At 30.7% G+C, this 24,110-nt stretch overlaps 1 protein-coding gene and 2 non-coding genes across 16 annotated transcripts in view; 2 read left to right on the forward strand and 1 right to left on the reverse strand.

Moving 5' to 3' along the window:
* LOC124952271 overlaps positions 1–24,110 on the reverse strand; it is a 79,189-nt gene that overhangs the window by 14,704 nt on the left and 40,375 nt on the right. For 9 of the 14 annotated variants that reach the window (XM_047501869.1, XM_047501866.1, XM_047501863.1 and 6 more), the window contains 3 exons: positions 21,297–21,445; positions 8,660–8,835; positions 2,721–2,885 (listed from right to left, as the gene is read on the reverse strand). In XM_047501869.1, coding sequence (XP_047357825.1) covers positions 2,721–2,885; positions 8,660–8,835; positions 21,297–21,444 — 489 coding nt within the window. In that variant the 5' untranslated portion in view covers position 21,445. Of the gene's footprint in view, positions 1–2,720; positions 2,886–8,659; positions 8,843–21,296; positions 21,446–24,110 lie in introns of all 14 variants that reach the window. The other 5 variants (XM_047501873.1, XM_047501872.1, XM_047501871.1 and 2 more) reach the window with 3 other exon arrangements.
* On the forward strand, positions 19,061–19,132 carry Trnae-cuc. The gene has a single exon. It is a non-coding gene; the product is annotated as a tRNA-Glu (tRNA).
* Trnae-uuc lies at positions 20,821–20,892 on the forward strand. Its single transcript has one exon. It is a non-coding gene; the product is annotated as a tRNA-Glu (tRNA).

The following is a 24,110-nucleotide window of genomic DNA, read 5'->3' on the forward strand; positions in this document are numbered from 1 at the left end:
GTTGTTCATCGATCGTTAGATAGTAAACTTTTTGTAAAACGAACGTTACGGATTATATTTATGTATTTATTTTTTATGTTCCTTTTTTCTTTTTTTTTTTTTTTCTTTTTCTTTTAAGAGGTAATTAAAGCATTTTTAATTACAACGTCACGCATACATATTAAAAATATTATGAAATACGGGCGTCGTCATATGGCACGTGAATGACGTTACTTTCCATCTGAATGTTCTCTATTTATTCTTTAGATTAAGATCTCATGAACGAATTATTAATTCAATGAAATTTTCAAAGAAATATTTCATTCGTAGTATATAGCCGTTATAATCCGATTTCATTAGTTATATATATTTAAACGATATATGAATAGAAAAATAATAATATTTTAAATAATAATAAGATTATTTTATAATACGATTATTTTACAATGGGATTAATAATTCCGAGGACAAAAATATAATATATAACATCTCGAAAAAAGTGAAAGAAGGAAGAAAAGAAGAAGAAGAAGAAGAAGGAAAAAAAAGAAAAAGAAAAAATGAAATAGAAGACAAAAAATATACGGATATACCAATGTATAGGGAATTTTGAACGACGTTATATAACACGGATTGAATTATTATGAATTCAGGTTGCGATAATGCGTTTAAAATTAAAATTTCAATGAAAATAGAGTTCAAATGAAATTAATGTTGTTAATGTTGTAATCGTCGAAAAAAATTATACCGTATAAGGGTCGAGGTGAGAACAAAAAAAAAAAAAAGAAAAAAAAGAAAAAAAAAAAAGATTTCTTTTTCGGAGTTAATCAATGAAAGAGATTAATTTCGTTTCTATGAATGAATAAAACAAGTCAACAATTTACGAGTACAATTCACACGATGGTTATAGTCAATGTTTCAAGAAATAATCTACGAAGAGATTCATCAAGGATTCATAAGATCTATAAGAGAGGTTAGTTGATAAATTAATTATTCCTTAGACATGTTATAAAGAGCGTTATCATTGAATCATTTCATTGATAGACACAATTTCAATTAGATCGTAAAATTTAATTTGTTAATGACACGAATAATATCGATTATTGATATAACATCATTGAATCTTTAATTTTTTAATGTAATTAAAAAATAATTCATAAGTATTTGTATTATAAATTACACTATTTTAATTATAATATTCTCTCTCTCTCTCTCTCTCTCTCTCTCTCTTTCTCTTTCTCTATATTTATATATATATTAATTATAAATAAATAATATATATAAAAATATGTATTAAAATTTTGTTGCAATATATAATATATATAATATAGATTATAATAAAGAATAATAATCATATAATTATATATTTATTAATATAATAATATATTAAATATATATAATACATTTGCAAACACGTATCTGTTTGCATGTGTGTGCGCGTGCGTGTATATATGTAAGGACGTTGCAATAAATTATTTCATTTTTTGACATACCTATAGAAAGAAAACGGAAGAAGATAAGGGCGAATGGGTATCTCGTAAAATCCATATCGGCGTCGAAGGATTTATGCTTCGAAAACAGCGGATTCAGAGGATTTGAAAGATGAGAATGCACTGTAGTCGCCAAGTGATATCGCCTAAATTATTTCTACCGGCCAATACGTTATTTCTTTAGCCGTTGTTTATTTTTTTTTCTTTTCTTTTCTTTTCCCCTTTTTTTTCTTTTTTTTTTTTTTTTTTTATTATCGGAAAAAAGGGCGCTGCCCGATATCGTTCTTGTCATTTTTTAACAGAAACACGTTGACACGCGTATTATATATATATATATATATATATATATATATATATATATATATATATATAAATATTTTTATCAATTTTATTGACATCGTAAAAATGAACTTAAATTATTGTCCTCGAAATATTAACTATAAGATATACGTTTGAAACATTTTTTATTCTCTTCTTTTATTTGCATTTTTAATACTTCTTCAAAATTATATATTTAACAAATCGGACATACTGTGCGTGTACATGTGTGTGCGCGCGTGTATGTATATAATCCCTGATAATTTTTTTGTAAAGTTACTTCTCGACGTGCACAAACGTAAGCTCTGTCCAAACTTTTTTTTCCTTCTATTTCTTTCTCTCTCTCTTTCTCTCTCTCTCTCTCTCTCTCTCTCTTTACTTTCTATTCTTTTTTTCTTTACCCATCCCGGTTGAAAAAAATATCGTACTTTGCATTGACGTTTAACGTCGAGAAAACCATCTCTCGAAGGACATGTCGTTAAGGGGAAAGAAATTATCTCACGGAGGGAAACTTTTTTTTTCTCTCTCTTCTTTTCTTTTCCTTTCTTTTCATTTTTTACGGATTAGCATTCCTTCGTTCTCGTTCGGCTCAGTAACGTACGCATAAATTACGACAGAAAAGGTCTGACCGAATAAAATGGAAACGTTCCGTCGCGTAAATTTCAATGTACATGCACGTATGTACGTATGTTTGTATGTATGTATATATATGTATGTATGTATGTATGTATGTATGTATGTACGTGTAAACTCGATGAGAAAGAAAGAATGAGATAGAGAGACAGAAAGAGAGAAAGAGAAAGAGTGAGAGTGAAAGAGGGAGAGAAAGAGAGAAAGAGTGAGAGTGAAAGAGAAAGAGAGAAAGAGAGAGAGGGGAGGGAGGGAGGGAGGGGAAGAGGGAGATGGATAAATAGGCGCCATTTTCATGAGACTTACGTCAAGAAGATTCATCAGAGAGGCACGTCGACGAGGATCAGGTTCTGTCATGGCCGCTAGAACCGACTGAAGGGCTGACGAGGGTGAGACCGAGACCGTACCAGTTAAAGCCGCTACTCTTGGTGTCGTGTCCAGCAATGCTCTTCCTAACGAATACATCCACATCTGAAACGTACGCGCATATATAAGATGGGATTAATATAATGTGAATAATTATTATATAATAAACGCGAATAATATTTTCATTAAGATTTTTTTTATTACTTCATATGAAATGATATATTTGTGTTCTTATTTTAACCCACATTTAGAATCTATTTATTATATATATATATATATGTTTTTATTTAGAAGTTAAGTTCAATGTCAATGTACATGCATTTTAATGAATATTAATTAAATAAAATATTATACTAATATTTTATTTAATTAATATTCATTAATATTCATTTTATTATACTAAGTTTAATATCGTCACGCGATTACATTTTAATGAATCTTAATGAATAAAAAAAAAAATATATATATATATATATATATATTTATATTTATATACTATTCATTAGGATTCATTATAAAATACACACACACACACACACGTATATGTATTATTTTTTAATTATACAAATACATAGAGAAATAATTATTCGTGTATAATGAAAAAAAAAAAAAAAAAAAAAGAAAAAAAGAAAAAAAGATCTTTTCAGTATGCACTTTCATTTAATTTAATGACTTTGACGAAATCGTAGAAAAATAAAAGACGGGGGAAAAAAGAGAAAGAAAAAGAAAGAAAGAAAAAAAGAAAAAGGAATCAAAGATATCGTCGACCGAATTTTAGAAATTAAAGTGTAAAAAAGGAAAATGCGTAATACGTATGTATATGTACATATATATATATACATGTTTATATATATATATATATATATATATATATATGTATTCATATATATGTACATCTATCGCGCGCAAGTTTGTCCAGATTCGAACCGTCAATAAACTAGCGAGTGCTAGATATCAGACATTAATAGCGTTGTTACACATTCGTGTTCTCGCCTAGTTCAGGAATAGTAACGCTTGCTGCCGATACAAAAGAACGTATCGATTATGTTCTTTCCCAATACCTAAAAAGCGGAATGAGATCTCTCTTTCTTTCTCTCTCTTTCTTTTCTTTTCTTTTTCTTTTTTTCTTTTTTTTTTTTTTTATTTTTATTTTCTTAATACAATTTCTATCATTTTCCATTATTATTAGATACATTTATATTCCTCCCGTCCCCTTCCCCCTCCCCCCCCCCTCGCGCCTCATTCCTTTGAAATTTATTATATCTGATAAGACACGAAATATCATCTTTCTCGCACAAATAAGTATTTCATTATATAATATTTATATTCTCTCACTTTTTCTTTTTCTTTCATTTTTATTTTTTCTTCTTCTTTTTTTTTTTTTTTGTAATATTATTTCGCTAATGGTAATACTATTTATTTGCAAAGAAAAAGAAAAATGGTATCGTTAATAACAATATTTCGACGTCTATCGTACCAATCCCTTATTACTTATAGATTATTGTTTGATTGATTATTTTATTTCTCTCTCTCTCTCTCTCTCTCTCTCTCTTTCTCTTTTTCTTTTTTTGCATTTCGTTTTTAAACAATTCGAATGCATCAGAAATGGATTTATTATTATTCAATCGATATATACTTCTCGATGTAATACTTAAATTTTTCCGCAACCGAAGTTAAATGTGTCTTCCATCGTATCTAATCGTAAATTAATTATCTCTCTCTTCTTTCTTTCTTTCTTTCTTTCTTTCTTTTTCATTTTTCTTTCTTTCTTCCATTTCTTTTCTTTCTTTTTTTTTTTCTTCTCTCTTTGGTTTAAATTTCGTTTTAAAAATATCGAACGTTCGTTTCAGAGAAGACGATTTTCGATGAATTTTCCTATCGAGTGACGGGTGGATGTAAAAGACAAGTTACACGTGTAACATGTCTTTTATAATGTCATTCTAACGCCAAGGATGACAAAGTCATGCTTGGAGGGTCTCTATGTAATGTTTGATCGTGTCATTGTTCTTTTCCTTTTTTTAGTGTCGTTAAACGTTGTGAAAAATGCCGCAAGCTACTCTCTCTAGTATGCGTACTTATACACAGATACACAAACACACACACACACGCACATAAAAAAACGCATAAGAATCAGTCTCACAAATTATACTTCGTTTAAAAGCCTTCACGTAGGGACATAGTAGTATCTTAGCTGACTTAAAATGAGTTTCTTTGTAATTATAACTAACGTTTGTCAACCAATTGTCTGCCTTACAAATGATTAATTTTTGTACGAAGAGAAATAGAGAGAGAGAGAGAGAGAGAGAGAGAGAGAGAGAGAGAGAAAATTCTGCCATTAATTATAACAATATTTCGCAATGTGTATACGTACATATATTTTTAAATAAATTTCGTTAGCGTTTGATAGGACATTAAACAATACAATTAAAAGAATTAAATGTTAAGAGAAAAATTAATGCAAATGAAAGAAATAAAAAAAGAAAGAAGGAAAGAACAAAAAAGAATGAAAAATATTATCATAACGAATGAAGATTGCAAAAAAAGGAAAAAAAAAAAGAAAAAACAAACAAACAAACAAACAAACAAAAAGCAAACGAACAAAAAAACAAGCAAAGAAATCAAAAAGAAAAGGAACAAAAAAAGAAAAAAAAAGAAAAAAAAAAAAAAAAGAAATAATTGGCGTAAATAGAGCAAAATAATTTTGCTAAACGCACACAAATTCGCATTATAGGATAATTATGACAATTCTAAGACGGTTGTTACGAACGATCGAGATAAATTTTTAAATCTATAATCTTACGAAACGCAATGACGACGAGTAGTTATCAATCAACTCTCTCTTCTCCCAGTTTACGTATCAATTTAATTCCTTCTTTACGTGTAACAGTACCGACGTATTTTAATGAATGAAATTTTACGGAAAAAAAAAAGAAAGAAAAAAAGAAGTAAAAAATGACGAAGAAGAAATTGACGAAGAAGAAGATTTTGATGCGAGTAAATCTAATGGATAAAAAAAGAGGATGGATGGATCGGTCGGATAAAGGAGATTGGGTTACTTGAAAGTTCGGGTATAGACGGCACGCGAACGTCCCACTTTCGCCATTTTACCACCCAGTCCCCACAAGCCCCCCCCCCCTATTCTATTTCACCCACCGGCTCATATCTTCCTCTATCTATCAATGACACATTCTCCTTTTCTCCATTTTTGTTCTCTTCTTTCGCGTTAAAAATCTTCTCGCTCGTGTATCCTCGTCATTCGACCTTCTACCAGCATCAGCAACCAGCATCAACACACCCAGAGTATCCAGTAGAGTATCCTCAGTACCACCACTCAGTAGCACACCAGCATCACAGCATTATCTTTTCTTTCAGTTCCTCTTTTTCCCACGTTTGCATCTCTATTCCTCTACCATCTCTATCTCCTCCTTCTACTCCTCCTCTCTATCTCCACCTCCACCACCATCACCACCACCACCACTACCATCTCTTTTCAGTAGCACTTCTTCTTCTCCTTCTTTCACCTTCTCCGTCGACGGAAAGGTTGGCCTCGTTCAGAGCCAGACACACATCGTATTTATCCGTTCGCAGATTAAAAGGCATGAGAACAAACGACCGCACCGAGATAAATAAACTCCGAAGCGTTTCGGCCGCACACGGTTCTCTCCTCTTCTTTTTCCGTTCTACTCTCTCGCTCTCCTCCCGCTTAGCTCCATTCTAGTCTGCTCTGCACTGTTCTGTTCTGTTCTGTTCTGTTCTGCTCTCCTCTGCTTGAGAAAAGTCGCTACAAATTGCGTGACTTTCGCGTTGGGATATTCATTAGACTTGTGAAAAAGTGAGACAGAGAGACAGAGAGAGAGAGAGAGAGAGAGAGAGAGAGAGAGAAAAAGAGAGAAAAGAAAGACCACGAACAAAGGGTCGGAGGTGGAAAATGGGCGAGTCTTTGAAGCGTTTTTCTCCTACTTTTTTTTTTCTCTCACTCCTCCTCTTTTTCTCTTCTCTCTCTTTCTCTCCGTCCACTTATTTCTTTTTTTTTTTTTTCCTTCTTTCGCAATTCTCCCATCCGAAAATCTCGTCGTCGTTCTTTATCGTCATAAAAGTCATAAAATAATTTATTTTCTCTCTCACTCTCTCTCTCTCTCTCTCTCTCTCTCTCTCTCTCTCTCTCTTTCTTTCTCTCTCTTTGTTATATCATAAAATTTACACAATAGTAGACAAACACGTATACATATATCCTATCGTAAGTATATAATACAAAAAAAAAAAAAAAGAAAAAAAAATAATTAAATAAATAATTAAATAAATGAATAAATAAATAAATAAATAAATAAATAAATGAAAGTAATAATAAAATAATTCAATTATTTTCTCTTTTCCTTTTTCACTTCTGTTCTTTATGTCTTTATCATCTTATTCGTTTCGTCGTAAATTTCTAGTTAAATATATCGTACAGATAAAAAGATTATCCCCCTTCCAATCCCCCCCCCCTCTCTCTCTCTCTCTCTCTTTCATCGATTTTTATCAATTCGAAATCGTGTTCGCATGCTTTGCTTATTTACGTTATTCTCTTCCCGTATTTGTTACAGCCTCGAGGCCGTACACAACGTGAAAGAACGTCGTTCGTCTGCCCGCACATATGTACGTACGTGCGTACAGGATATACATATGTATTTACGTATGTGTGTATGTATGTATGTAAGTACCTACGTATGTAGAATAGATAGGGTCCGTTCACGAGCCAACAAATATTAATTATCAGGGACGCGTTGAAACGTTGTTTACACGGCACGAGTAAGGGCAAATTTCCGCGCCGGGTCGCGTAATTCCGCGCGAAAATCGTTTCACCAAGAACCGAGGAGGGATAATGGGTTCTCGGTGACGTAATTTTCTTGTTCGATTTCGTTAATGAAAAAAAAAAGAAAGAAAAAAAAAAAAATAATAATAATAATAATAATAAAAAAAAAAAAAACATAAAAAAGAAAGAAAAAGAAAAGAAAGAAGGAAGGAACAAAGACGACATTTGTTTTCCAACGATATCGTTATTTATGATCTTTAGAATGTAAAGAATTTTAGAATGAAAGAAAATAAAAAATTGTTTACTCTCTACAAAAAAAAATTTTTTAAAGAGTAAAAGCATTCGATTGATGAGATGAATCTGACGTTTGCATTTTTGTTTTTTCTTTTTCATTCTTTTTTTTTTTTTTTTGCAACTTACGAAAGAAATCATGCATTATGATGGAACGACAAATAGTATATATATGACATTCGATGAAAAGAGAAAGAAAAAAAGGGGAAAGAGAAAAATAGACATATAATTTTTTTTTCTTTCTTCTTTCTCGATATTTAGATTTATAGAAATCAGAAAAAAAAAAAAAAAAAAAAAATAAATAAAAAATAGCAAACGAACAAACAACCAAGTATTCATAAAAAATAAAAGAAGTATCGACGAACCTTCAGCAATCAAAGTGCAAATATAAAAAGCTCAAGTGGAAAATGAATTTAGAGTTCAACTTTATTACGATATATATATATATATATATATATATATATATATATATATATATATATATATATATGAAGAAATACGAGGGAAATGATTTTTATAAATGAAATCAAAATTGAAGTCAAGAGAGTCAAATCAAAGGGATCGAGAAAAAGAAGAGAAAAGAAAAAAAAAGGAAAAAAAAAAAGAAAATAAATAAATAAATAAATAAATAAATAAAAAAGAAAAAGAAAAGAAAAAAAACAAGGAAGAAGAAAAAGAAAGAAAAGGAAATAAAAATAAGTAGACGAAGAAGAAGAAGAAGAAGAGAAGAAGAAGGAAGAGGAAGAGGAAAGAGGAAAGAAAAAATAAAACAAAGAAAAAGTAAAAGAAAACGTACCTTTTCCGATTCCGTGTCCGAGTATACACGGCCCGGTCGATATTCCGGCGGCAGATATGCTCGTGCGGTTTCCGGCGGTGCAAGTTGCAAGAAAACTCTACCGCGTGGTGTCAACTCCAAAGTGTGAGGAGTGACTACCGGGCCCGTTCGTGAACCACCCACGACACCACCGTCTACAACAGAATATAAGAAATATCGTACGGTCAACGAATCTTCTATCTACGATCTTCGATCATCACTTAAAAAAAAACAAAACAAAAAAAAGATCTTTCTTTTATTTTTCATTTATTTATTTATCTTTCTTCCCCTTCTTTCTTTCTTTTTTTTTTTTTTTTTTTTACATATTTTTCTATATATATATATATTTTTTTTTTTTTTTTTTTTTTTTTTTTTTTTTTTTTTTTTTTCTTACACATTTATGGCCGTACACGCAAATCTTGTATAATCGAATAATGTAAAAACTTCAGTCCACCATCTTTATCATTACTTACGATATTATTTTTTTTTTTTTTCTTTCTTTTCCTTTTCCATTCGTTTCTGTTTCTTTTCATTTATTTATTTATTTTTTATTTTTTTTTTTTTTTTCATTCAAGGGGGCCTCTTTTCATTACATTTAAAGTCGATTCTATGAATTTCTACAATGTAACGAAATAATGTAAACTGCTTCATTCAACGATCTTCGTCGTTACTTACGAACAATATCTTTTCTTTTTCTTTTTCTTGTTTCTTTTTTTTTGTTTCTCTTTTCTCTCTTTTTTTTTTTTTTTTTTTTTTTAAATTTAAAAAACTTTCTTCTACTTACATAGTCGATACTTTATAAACTTTGTATATTCCGAACAATGTAATCTACGTTCAACAATGTAAACTCACAACATTATTGATATAACAATATTCTTTTTTCTTTTATCTTTCATACATTCAAGAAAAAACATTCCCTCCCAACCTTCCACCCATTCAAGTAAGCCATCCGGCTAGCCAGCCAGCCAGCCAGTCAGCTGCCATCATATACGAAACAATTTACAGTCGATCATGTGGAATCAACGTAACGAGAAGAAGATACGAAAGAAAAAGAATGAAAAGTAATCTCGAAAAGTCCCATTGAAAATGATCTACAAAGTAAGATTAAATTCCCACGAGGGTTGAGGGTGAAGATAGGGGGGAAGGGATGAAGTAGCGTGAGGACTCTCTCGTTCCTCCTCCTCTTTCTCCTTCTACTCCTATCCACCTTCGGGCGATTCGTGAAGAAACTTGAAGAGAGAGAGAGAGAGAGAGAGAGAGAGAGAGAGAGAGAGAGACCGTCTTTATAAACAAAGTTGTACTGTCGCAGGTGTGCCAGTAAAATTTTCTCGGTTGGACGTTTAAAGGATTTCCTGAAAATTACAGCGGTCTTATTTATCGTTTCTAGCCCGTGGCTTACAATCTCTCCGATCATTTATTATCTCTCTGTTCGTCGCCGTTCTATGCTTTTCTCTCGAAACCTAAACTCCTTTCCCTTCTACTCCTCCCCCCCTCCCACCTACCACCGATGTCTATGCCTTTAGATCGTTAAGATCCACTATCAACCATTTTCAAACTTCTCTCGATTATACTCTATCCTTTTATTTATTTATTTATTTATTTATTTATTTTTCATTTATTTGCTCATTTATTTTTATTTATTTGTTCACATTTCTTTTTTATTTTTAACCCAATGAACAAACGGCCTCGAGAAATACGATAGGAAATTGAAACGGCGGAAACCGGTTTCTCTATTCCCGCCAATTTCGATCGGTAATCGCGTTTTCTACGCTCATTTAATTTTCTCTCTCTCTCTCTCTCTCTCTCTCTCTTCTATTCCTTTCACGATAACGTTGTTTATAAATCCTGAAAAATAGAAAGAAAGAAAGAAAGAAAGAAAAAAAAAAAAAAATAGAAAGGAAAGGAAAATAGGAAGAGTCTTGATTCCACTTGATTTGTTCCTTGTGAAAAAAAAAAAAAAAAAAGAAAAAGAAAAAAAGAAAAAAGGGGAAAAGAAAAAGAAAAGATAAGGAAAAAAAAAGTTTGTAAAAAAATAAAAAAACAAAATAAAAAAGAGATAAAAAAAGAACGAATGGAGTTGTAAATTACTACGATCTTTTGAGAACTCCTTTTGGATTAACCCGTGAACCCTAGCAAAGATCTCTATTAATTCAAACGAGGCATGCACTGTATATGTATATATGTGTGCGTGTATGTTGGAGAGAGTTATAGAGAGAGAGAGAGAGAGAGAGAGAGAGAGAGAGAGAGAGAGAGAGAGAGAGAGAGAGAGAGAAGTACCGGCTGACGGGAAAATCGTCGTAAATTCCAGAGGCATTGCGAGCGTTAATCCGTGCGTGTCAGAGACATTAACAGCCTAATGGCCGGTAAAGCATCTTGACACGAGAAACATCCGAAATCTCTTCAGTATATACCTCATATTATATAATAACTTCGATTTAGTTCTTTGAAGGATATAAATATTTAAACTAAGCTAAGCGACTTCGAGAAGATTGAAATTTCAATCGATCGATCATGTACATACAAATATGTATGTATGTGTGTATTTGTGTACGTAAAGAAAACTAAAAAAAATCTTTTAAAAAAAATGTAAAAAAGGAACGATGAAAATAAAAAAGAAAAAAAAAAAAAAAGAAAAAAAAAAAAAAAAGGAAAGGAAAAAAATTTACTTTTATTATTCTCATTATATTTTCATACTATATTTTGCATTTTCATGCGTAATATAAATATATGTGTATATTTATCGCAATTATTTATTTAAAAAAAAAAAAAAAAAAAAAAAAAAAAAAAAAAAAAAAAAAAAAAAAAAAAAAATTTGTACGTATATTTTTATATATTTTATATATATATATATATATATATATATATATATACTCAATATTTTATCGAAAAAAAAAAGAGAGAAAAAAAAATAAATAAAAAGAATATACCAATTGAACTCAATATACGTTCTATGTCACTTGATCGGTGCTTTAGAAAATGTCGGACACGTTTGCAACTGATGATGGATCACCGTTTTTATCCTGCAAATGTCGTTAATTCGTACAATATACAGCGACATTAAGCCCGCTTTCCTTTTTTTTCTTCTTTTCTTTTCTTTTTTTTTCTTTTTTTTTTTTCTTTTTTTTTTTTCTAGAAAAGCTTCCGTTCTCACCATTAAAATCGTATTGGTTACACTTTATTATCATCATCATCATCATCATCATCATCATCTTTTTCTTCTCTTTTTTTCTTTTATTTTTTTTTACTTTCTCATCTTTGAAAGAGATTCATCCATCAAAGCCGAGAAAGCGAATCGATCGCATAAAAAATAAATAAGTAGTACATACACATATACAAACATACATATATACATATACATATACATATATATATATATATATATATATATGTATAGATATATCGTTGAATTCGAAATATTATTGGAGTAATTCGATCCTTTTGAATTATTCGTTATCTATAATATCGATAATTAGATAAAAATCAACGATAGCTTTGTTGTTTCTTATTTTAAGACTCACGCTTCATTTTACACGGATAAATTCATTTGAGATAAAAAAAAAAAAAGGAAGAAAAAAAAAGAAAGAAAAAGAAGATAAAAGAGAAAGAAAAAAACGGAGCTCGACCGCATCTTTTTATCGTCGCGCTAGGGGCAAAAGAAAAAAAAGAGAAAAAAGAAAGAAACAAAAAAAAAAAAAAGGAAAAACAGGCGATTTCGAAAGTCTCTCTCTCTCTCTCTCTCTCTCGATTAAACTATACGTATGTACTTATGTACATCTACAAACATACGTAAGAACGAGAGAAGGAATCTTGACGTTGGAAGAGTCTCGATTCTACTTTTTGTAGGAAAAGGAAAAATAGGGAAAAAATGGAAAAAGGGAAAAAAAGGAGGCGGAGGAAGGGAGGCAGAAAGGTAGGGGGAAAGAAAAAGACGAAGTCGTTGAAAAGTCGGATCTCGAGTACGTCGTGAATAACGTCGAAAAGCGGTAGCAGCAGCAGCAGCAGCAGCAGCAGCAGCAGCACCAGCAGCAGCAGTAGCAGCAGTAGCAGTCAGCAACAGCAACGTCATCGTCGTCTTTTGCAGGCATAGAAAATTTATTCGAGACGACGTTGAGAAAGACTTTCGATGCTTGACGGAGTATCTTAAAAGAAGGAAGATAAAGAAATAAGGAGAAAGACAGAGACAGAGACAGAGACAGACAGACAGAGAGAGAGAGAGAGAGAGAGAGAGAGAGAGAGAGAGAGAGAAAACATGTCAAAATCTAAGTGATGTATCCACCGACGATCGCAAAAACATTTTCTTCGATTTTGTATTCCAGAATTGAAATTGAATAGGGGAAATGAGTGAAGGGAGTAGGAGGAGGGATAAGGAATAAGAAGAGGGATGAGGAGGTAGGGTGGTAGGAAGACGCGACGACGTAGACGACGATGAGTATTTGTAACAAAAGCATTTACGAGATTATGAGACTCTCTCTCTCTCTCTCTTGGCTTTTAGTCGCGCCCCAACCATAATCTCGCGGAATTTCAATTTTACATAACCCACGGAATAATCGAAAATAATTGAAATTCCGTGATCCAATGCGATTCGCATAACTTTCGTCGCAGCTCGTCGACCTAAAAATTCCATCCTACAACGGCTACTTTGTGAATCTATACTACTACTATTACTATTACTATCACTATCTTCACCTACTACTATTACTACTACTACTTAGTATTATTATTATTATTATTATTATTATTATTATTATTATTATTATTATTATTAATTTTATCTACTATTTAATATCACTAGTATAACCGTAATCACCGTGTCACCGCAATATCATGCCAACAATATTCTCTCACTAATAATACCAACGTAACCAAACGATTTGTTCTCGTTCACGCTCGTGAATCTTATCGGTATTCAAGAAAGAAAAAAAGAAAAGAATAAAAGAAGAAGAAGAAAATGTAGCATTCACGATCAAAATGCTTTTTATATGACTAAATATATCTCTCTGGTAAACGATCTCATATTTTTCGCTATGAAAGAACGATGTTAAAAAAAAAAAAAAAAAAAAGAAGAAGAAGAAAAAAAAACTTATCGTCGCTCTTTTTCTTCTTCTCCTTCTTCTTCCTTTTCTTTTCTTTCAATTTTTATCAATATCAATTCACTCATACTTAAGCAAAATCCCATGGTAAAATTTCGTATGATAAATGTCAAAGGTATACACGTATATTACCGTAAAATGTGACCCCGTTTTACGTTTGCTCCATCTTCTCTCCTTCCCTTCTCTCCCATCCCACTTCTCACACTATCTTTCTTACTTGGTATTCTCCTTCCCTCTCTCTCTCTCTCTCTCTCTCTCTCTCTCTATCTCTCTCAATGGGACCGAAAACCACAGGACATACGAATGAAACAAAACTATAACCACTTCGTCACATAACCGCATTCGCGTAACCACGATTGTTTCGTGTTCCCTTTACGATTTTATTACATTTACAAGTGCAACACGCTTAAACTCATAGAGGGGCGTGCATTCAAGTGACTACGACGATTAAAGTGCATCTAATGCGGCCAGGAGAGCAACCGTTCGAGTGGCTCTCGTTATCTCAAACTCGATCATCGACCCATCAAGATCAGGCCTGACTTAACGATGCGGTCTCGTTGATATCGAATGTTAAACTTATAAAAGAATGAAAAACACAGAGAGAGAGAGAGAGAGAGAGAGAGAGAGAAAAGAAACAGAAAAATAAATAAACGAGTAGAAAAATAAAAAAAAAGAATTTCCACAAACATTTGTACGTTCTTCGAAATATAGATTTTCGAAAGGAAAAACCTCGTTCCAGTCGTGTTTGCGATATTTCACGTGGATGGTTACCGGTGGTAAACTTTACATCAGAGTATAAAATGCTCGGATTTATGATCTACGGGGCAAGAAATTGTTGAACCTCAGGGAAAAAAGAAAGAGAAAGAGTAATAGAGAGATAAAGATAGCTAGATAGGTAGGTAGAGAGAGAAAGAGAGAGAAAGAGAGAGAAAGATGGAACGAGTGGTCGTTAATGCGAAAGGAGATTTCGAGTGCATTGCGGTAGTCTAGGGGCTGCATCTTCGTGTAATTAATGGTCGAGATGGAACTGGTAGGGCCTACTGGTTGGTTGAAGGGTGTGTATGAGAGAGAGAGAGAGAGAGAGAAAGAGAGAGTAGGGCTGGAAGAGGTTGATGGTTCTCACGGAGAGAAAGAGGAGACGAATTTGCGAAGTATCTCTCTATCTCCCTCTCACTTTCTATATCTATCTATCTATCTATCCTTCTATGTCCCTTTCTCTTTCTCTTTCTCTTTCTCTCTCTCTCTCTCTCTCTCTCTCTCTCTCTCTCTCTTGCTTCATTTGCGATCGAGTTATGGACGTAGCGAGCTGGAAATGCCATTACCCTTGATGTTCGATTTCGAACACCTCTTACCTACAATTAAAATTGTTAAGACGAGGATTGTACATAGATATATGATCTATAAAAATTCGATACTCACCGTAGATCGAATTTTGCACGTTATTACAAACGTTATTCTATATACTATATTGTATATTTTTTATCTCTTGTTTTTGATAATATATATATATATATATATATATTATTATATATTTCAAGAAGAAAAGATAACAAGAAAAAAGTCAATTATATCGTGTTTACCTTTTGTAAAATTGGCTTTGTTAACGAGTGTTTTTGTTTTGTATCAATTAAAAAAAAAAAAAAAAAAAAAAAAAAAAAAAAAAAAAAAAAAAAGAAAGAGAGAGAAAGAAAAAAAAGAAAGAAAGAAAGAATGAAAAAAGAACGACGAAAAGAGTTTTACAAAAGGTAGGATAATATCGATCGATCGGCATTAAAAGTTACTTTCGTACAGCAATATTAACGTTCTATAAATACTTTTTTTTGTGTAAGAATGAAAGAGAAAGAAAAAAGAGAAAGAGAAAGAGAAAAGAGAAAGAGAGAGAGAGAGAGAGAGAGGGAGAGAAAAAGCTTGAAATTTAATTTTATCGCGAACCGTAATAATAATAATAATAATAATAACAATAAACGCGACGGAAGTGGAAAGGCATATGCGTTCTTCCGGGAGGATGGATTCCTCTCTAATAATAATTTCTCTCTCGTCACGTTTTCTCGTTGTAACCAACCATTTCGTTTGTTACCATTTAATCCAAATTGTAACACGACTTGTGTTCCGACACAGAAAATATAAATTAATCGTAAGATTAAAATACGAAACACATGTGCATTTCGTTCACATATGAGATATATATATATATATATATATATATATATATATATATTTATATATACTTTTTTAGGGTTTGCATTTGAATAAATTTAACGAATATTTTTATTCTCGATTAAGGGAGTTAAAATTCATTCACCATTATCACGAATTATAATGGCACGAATTGCCTGGGAAGAAATTTAGAAGTTATACCCTTGTCTCACCGATGAACCAATCTTGGAAAGTACGGCAATTAATTTTAGTCTTTGCTTTGAAGTTGATTTTCTACTGTCTAAATTGAATATCGGTGGTTAGTTACCAGCGGTTTGATCAAATAAATTCGATGAAGGAGAAGATGATGCTCTGCCTTATTTAATATCGTCCGCACGATTTATAAGTTTTCTTTTTCTATTCTTTTCTTTTTCGATTTATCGTACGAAACAAAAGAGACGAAGAAAAGGGAAAAAAGATTGACGTGTGTGTATGTCGCATAAAAAAAAAAAAAAAAAAAAAAAAAAAAAAAAGAAAATAAATAAATAAATAAATAAAAAGGACAAAAAAAAACAGATTAAGGATCGTAATAAATGTATGAGATAAACATACATATACACAAAACGTATACACACACGCGCGCGCACACACGCATGAAATGCATGTATACTATACAAAGAGAAAAGTCATAGCTCATATGTTTGGATTAGTATGTCCCTTTTTCCACATTCCAAGGTTTAAACTTCTCGTTCACACTTCGTACGAATATTCGAGCAATCCTCCTGCTGGCTATTTACAGACCACGCGTAATACCTATCAGACATGTCAAAAGCCAGAGAGAGAGAGAGAGAGAGAGAGAGAGAGAGAGAGAGAGAGAGAGAAAGATGTATATATGTATACGTGTATGTAAGTATACACACATACAAATACATAGATAGATAGACAGACAGAGAGGAGGATGTACTTTGTAAGCGAGCTTGTTCAAATTTAGCAGTTCGTTGTATAAATATATCCTCGTGTTATTAGCACGCTTTCGAAGCTTTACATGACGATCCTTATCCTTCTCACTCTCTCTCTCTCTCTCTCTCTCTCTCTCTCTCTCTCTCTTTTCCCCCTTCTCTTTCGTAACTTAAAGCAGGTTTACACGTGTATTTTCCGGGACCCTTCAAAGGGACATACCCAATCAGTCTTTGAACGTCACCAGAGAGGATTTTCCTTTTCACAAGAGAATATTTGGGGTATTATCTTTTTCGCTTCTACGTCATATAATGAATAGGTCACGCTTTAAGAGATCTGTCTCGTGTTTTTGGAACTCTCAAAAAATTGATATTCTTTTTTACTTCCCTTTTCTCCTTTTTCTTTTTCTTTGCTTTTCTTTTCTTTTTTTTTTCTCGCAAGAAACGAACTTTTAATATCTCGAGCTTTTTTCAAATTTACCGATTTTTAAAGAGAACTGCAATTGTGCAAAACTCGGTCAAAAAAAAAAAAAAAAAAAAAAAAAAAATGTTCAACTTTGAAATGTCAGAAAATGATTAAAATGATTTTTCACTTTTGTAGATTCATTTCATCGAAAATTTCGTATAGTTTACAAATATGCTCGTTTTTTCTTTCTTTTTCTTTTTCTTTTTCTCTTTTTTTTTTCTTTTTCTTTTCTTCGTTTCAGTATTACAATCGCGTGACAGTATATGTTTCAACGTTTAAAAAAAAAAATTTTTTTCGAGTGTAATCATTGAAACCGACACAGACGCTTTCGATAATTTAATAGAAAAGAAAGAAAAGAAAAAAAAAGGAGAAAGAAAAAAGGAACAAAAAAAAAAAAATAACCCTTCTCTATAATAATCTCAAAATAGAATCTTCTTGAAACATTACCCGTGAGCGAAGAATTTTTTTTTCTTTTTTTTTTTTTTTTTTTTTTTTTTTTTTTTTTTTTTTTTTTTTTAGTATAAAAAAACGAATAAATGGAACAGTCTAAGAACTTTTTTTAGAGTTATGAAAAAAAATTTTTTGTTCAAACGCATTGCTATTAAGCTATTATGTTTCTTTGCATTGTGTTAAAGCCTTTGTTTCATGGAATATTTCGTATAAATTTTTTATATAGCATTATATCAAAATCGTGTTGTAGAGCATTGTTTAGTAATTCCTTTTTCCTTTTTTTTTTTTTTCTCTTTTTTTTTTTTTTCTTTTCTTTTTTTTTAAATATCCCTATTGCCCGTATACTACATTTATTACTTTACTTTGACGAAAACAATATTCGTACATACGACAAATCCTTTCGACAATATTAAAATTCTTTAGTTGTTGTTATTGTTATTATTAATGTTTCTAATTCTTTCGAATTTTTGATCTTAAGATGTAACACTTGTAAGTTATAATCGTGGTAACCACATCAAGGACAAATCCTTGGCATTTGAATCAAGCCAGGGTTCCCCGCCCCGCCCCTACTATTCTCGCTCAATATGGTCTCTCTCTCTCTCTCCCTTTCTCTCTCTCTGTCTCTCTGTCTTATTATGACATTCGTGGTTCGTGTTATGCGGACAACGGTGGCATCGCATTCGAATGTAGAATATCCTCTCAGCAATTTCAGGGTCCACGCTGGGCCAGATTTTCGGCATTGTCAACACGCCTGTTTACTCGTATGCCTGTCAAGAACGGCCTAAACTCAATATGCGACTGACATATACACATCATATCTCAAATATTTTACTTTTCTCACCTAACCCATTATTATCTATAGTCAATCATGATATTACTCGAATAACTATTGTAATTTTAACCATAAATAAATATAGATGTACATAATAATAATAATAATAATAATAATTATTATTATTATTATTATTATTACTTTTCTATATTTAAATAATAATTATAATTAAATATAAAAATAATATTATTAATAATATCGTTTCTCTAAGTTATTGTTATATCATTATATAATAATTAAACTCTTATACTCTTAATTGTAAGATTATATATTTAATTATTCGATAGCTATGATAATTCTAACGATCCGTTAAAAAAATACTCCATAACGAATTTATAAAATTATCGCGAAGTAATAATCAAAATTGTAAAAAGAAAAGTGAAAAATATAGAGTTTACGTGGATGTTCATTCGAACGGTAAGTTTACGTGAACCTAGTAAAGAAGATAACAACTCCGGTATGGTCTAGTGGCTAGGATACCTGGCTCTCACCCAGGAGGCTCGGGTTCGATTCCCGGTACCGGAAGAAATTATTTTATTTTTTTTTTTTCCTTCACAATAATTTCATAAAAAACAGAAAAAAATACACACATATACATAATTTCCTTAATAAATAGATCATATTTTTATTTGATGTTAATATTCTTACTATTAATTTTTCGTCGCTCTCGTAAAATCGTAAATTCTGTAAATTAAACGTTATTACAAAAAAAAAAAAAAAAAAGAAAAAAGAAAGAAAAAAAAGAAAAAGTAAAAAGTAATATAATTTTATTGGATATAATTATATGAAATTAAATCATATATACGAGGTTTAATATAATATTACGATATATTCTGACGTAAGATACGCCCTAGAATGTTTCATTATATAATCATGAATTTAATTCATTTATCGACTAACAATAAGTTAAAATGATAATGGAGCCCCGTTTTCGAAGAACGACGAGAAAGATGTCCTCGATACGTGGTGTTATATCAAAGATAAAGAGAAAGTAGGGGGATGAATGAAAGAGAGAGAAAGAGAAAGAAAAAGAGAGAAGAAGAAGAATAGCCTTACTTTATGAAGCATACATAATTTCCCGAGCACAACTCGATCGCTTGTTATCGCAAGAAAATGGCTCGTCTAATTTAATCAACGTAGAGAATGAGAAGAAGGAAAAGCTCCATTTTACGGTCTAAGAATATGAATGGAAAGCCCGAAGTGTAAAAATGTGATAGGGACGTAAATATACGTTTCAACGTGAAGCTCGAATAATTAACGTAGTTCACTATCTAAATGAACGTGGAACTGAAAAGGGTTGTGAAAGAAATGCCAGGGGAGTCCTCGATGTCTCTTCATTTTTCTTTTTTTCTTTTTCTTTTGCCCCTTAATTTATTTATTTTCCTTTCTTTCTTTCATTCGTTTGGCACGTACACGCTGTGTTAACTGGTAAACAAAAGGCCAAGAATTCTATTATAAAAACATTTCGTAGAAATAAAACGATAGAAAATAATGCATATATTCCACTGATCAACATTTTATATATATATATATATATTATATATAAGCCTTTAATATAATAATACTTGTATATATTAAAGGCGATAGAAAAATAAAAGAAAATAGAGAAATCTGAGCAATAAACAATGTATGTACAAATAGAGGTGTGAGGGTGAGTTAACTAACAAATCTTTATATGGGCAAAAAATCCCTAAGCAATTTTTACAAATCTTTCATTTCAATTACTCCTTTTCTAGACGTTTCAAGTGCCCAAATTATAATCTGAAAAAAAAAAAATCATCGAAAAATTTTTGGCAAAAAAAAAAAAAAGATTAATTTCTAAAATCATATAAAAAATTTTGGCCCACCCTGTATATACCACATATATATCACTTGTAAAGTCATCGTGATTTGCGGACGGATCATCTTCGCTCTATTTACTCTATCTCGTTCCCATGGGAAGAGAAAAGAAAAAAAACTTATTTGTTCCTGCTTGATCCTTGGACTTTGAGGATATAAGAAAATTTACACCAAAGAATAATTTGATATGATAAAATTCATATAAATGTATATATATATATATAATTTTTTAAAAATTGTATCTATTTAATAAAACTTTATATATAAATATACATATACATATAATGTTTAGTAAAAATATCACGTTAACATCAAAGATATAAAGTAATCATTCGTTGCTACTTATACATATTTTCTTCCAGTCTTTTCCATAATCCGGTATGGTCTAGTGGCTAGGATACCTGGCTTTCACCCAGGAGGCTCGGGTTCGATTCCCGGTACCGGAAAAGATTTTTTTTTTTTTTTTTTTTCTTTTTCCCTTTCGAATAGAATAATTTTACGTTTTCCCATAAAAATTATACTCAATTCTAACATAATTAATAACTTTCGAATTTTAATCGATTAATTGAAATCAAACATTAATAAGAGACAATCGAAGCGTAATACGATTCACATACACACACACACACACACATATATATATATTTTTTTTTTTCGTGTGGATTAAAATATTAAAATATACATATTTTATGAATAAATCGTGACGTTGAATACGAGTGATATTGAATAAAATTTGATTATTAAAAAAAAAAAAAGAAAAGAGAGAAAAAGAATATAAAAATAAAACAAAAAAATAAAGATAAAGAAAATATGTATATATATATATATATATCTTTTTTAAATAACTTACTCGAAAGAAAGAGATCCTGGAGGGCCTGGGCAGCCTGACAAAGGAGAGCCCAGGTTTCCGCAGCAGCGAGACCCGTACCTCGCAAGGCAAGAACATCTCCGGCAACTACAGCGAGCCCTGCGCCTCCTCCATTGACGTCCGTTTGCATTCTAAAAGTCAGATAGAACATTGCCATCAACGTAACATATTATTATATATCTAATACCTTTCAATGTAACACATACATATACGAGAATTGAAAAATAAATAATAAAGAAGAACACGTCGATTATTGACGAATCGATTTATATTATATTGACATAAAAATAATATTACGTATCATTACTTCTTTCATGATTATTATTTTTTTATTACAATATTAAAAAAGATTCTCATTAGTATTATTAACAGAGAAAAAGAGAGACAGAGAAAGAGAGAGAGAGAGAGAGAGATAGAGAGTATACTACTCTTATAACTGATTGTACCACGAACATATAAACACTTCAACAAATAATAATAATAATAATAATAATAATAATAATAACAACAATAACAATAATGTATATAATATATAAAATATATATATATATTTTTGAATTATATATATTAAATATTATATTAAATATTATCTCTTATAAAAATATCGACAATGATAGAATTTATTTGTTAAACACTATATATATATATAATTATTATATATATATATATATATATATATATATATATGTATATAATTATTAGCACTTTGAACTCGATTTTTTTTACCAATAATAATAATATATAATAATAATAATTATTATTATTATATTTAATATATAATACATATAATAATAATTATTATTATTATAACATAAAATATTATTTTAAATTAGTTTGAAGAAAAAAGAAAAGAAGAAAAAGAAGAGGAGGTAGAGAAATATTTAATCATTGTTCGTATATATCGATTATCCTTACAAACACGTGTAGAAACGTGTCACACAGGCCAACGTGGAACAAGTGAATGCAAACAAGTTGGAGGCGTGCATATTGAAGGTGTATCGAAAGAGAGAGAGAGAGAGAGAGAGAGAGAGAGAGAGAGAGAGAGAGAGAGAGAGAGAGAGAGAGAGAGTCCCGTGTTTATTTCCCTACGTTCCTTTGTTTGACGGGGGGCCGCCTTTTGCTCTACTTTAGTTCTACGATGCAACGAGAAAGGAGACCATAGCTCTATGTTCAAAGTACATATGTATAATATATACATACATACATATATACATGCATACATACCTTTGATATTTTAAACACAGTAAACTTTTTCGAATAATACGATTGCATTAGCAAGGGTACATAATTCAAGCGCCAATGTTATTGTTTAAAAAATCTTTTGGAAATTTAATTACTTCTAAATTATAATTAACGGTATCAATTAATATATATATATATATAAATAAGTATATATCTGTCGTTGAAAAAATTTTTCATCGATTTTTTTCTTTCCTCTCCAATATCACGAGTAAAATATATTTCGGATTTTGTTTTTTAATGATCTTTTTTTCTTTTTTTTTTTTTTTTTTTTTTTTTTTAAATATACTAAGCTATTTATATATATATATATTTTTGTTGTTGTCGTTGTTGTTGTTGTAAAAGAAATAAGATTTCAAAATATGACCCCCCATCTGATAGTAAATGAGGCCCCAGTTTGCCCCCTTATAATAAATGCGACCCTGTCTGAATCGCTACTCTCATCGTGAAGATAAAACTTTCTCAAAACTTTCAATCCTCGACTGAACTGTTCCACCAAGAATCTAGGAAAGATTATTTCGCTTAAGGAATTCGCCTAGTCTCATGTTAATTAACGTTTTCGTTATTACGTCGTTGAGAGAACTTTTATTTTTATTGGAATATTTATCATGCCTTTTTCTCTCAACGAGATCACTGGAATTATAAACTCAGTATTATTATTATTATTATTAGTATTGTTTATGTTTTCTCGGATAACCAAGTAAACCGATGCTTTAAAGCATTTATAGGAACGAATATAATATAAAGAGACATAATAATTATTATCATTATCATTATCATTATCATTATCATTATCATTATCATTATTACTATTATTATTATTATTATTTTATTTTATAAGTTCTTAGATATCAGTACTATTATTAATTATTATTATTATTATTGTTGTTGTTGTTATTGTTATCACTATTGTTACAATTGGTAATAAAGCAAAAAATTAAAAGTTTACCACTGAAAACAAAAAAAAACAAAAAAAAAAATATATATATATATATATATATAAATCGAACATATACTTTTTTTTTTTTTTTTTTTTTTTTACAATTTCTCATATACTTTTATAAAAATATTATTATCTGTCTTATATGATTCGCGTCATATTTTACTGTAGAAAAAGAAGAATAAAAAAAAAAAAAAAAGGAAATTGTTAAAATTAACGAGCGTCCATGTGGTGTTTCCCAATTCTTTTTTTTTTTTTTTTTTTTTTTTTTTGAAATCGTCAGAACGAACACTTTGAACGTCGAATGCAACGCAATCCTCTCATCGGGTTATCCGACGTAGCCGACGTCAACTCGATTAGAATCGATCGGCCGTTTTCACGGCGTTCAACTCGACGAAATTAAACGCGATCTACCCCTACTCTTCTTCCGTTGCCCCCTTCCCTCAATCTATCCTCCCCTCAGCTCCACTATCTACCCTCGAATCCCCAAAATCATGACGAATTCCGTTTGTATTCCACGAAAATTGGACGGACACGGTCGATTTCTCATTGATAATAATTTCGTTTATTGAACTTCGATACTTCGTATTTTTCATAAACTCTCTTTTTTTTTTCTC

This window comes from Vespa velutina, chromosome 10, assembly GCF_912470025.1.
Source record: "Vespa velutina chromosome 10, iVesVel2.1, whole genome shotgun sequence".
Lineage (NCBI taxonomy): Eukaryota > Metazoa > Arthropoda > Insecta > Hymenoptera > Vespidae > Vespa > Vespa velutina.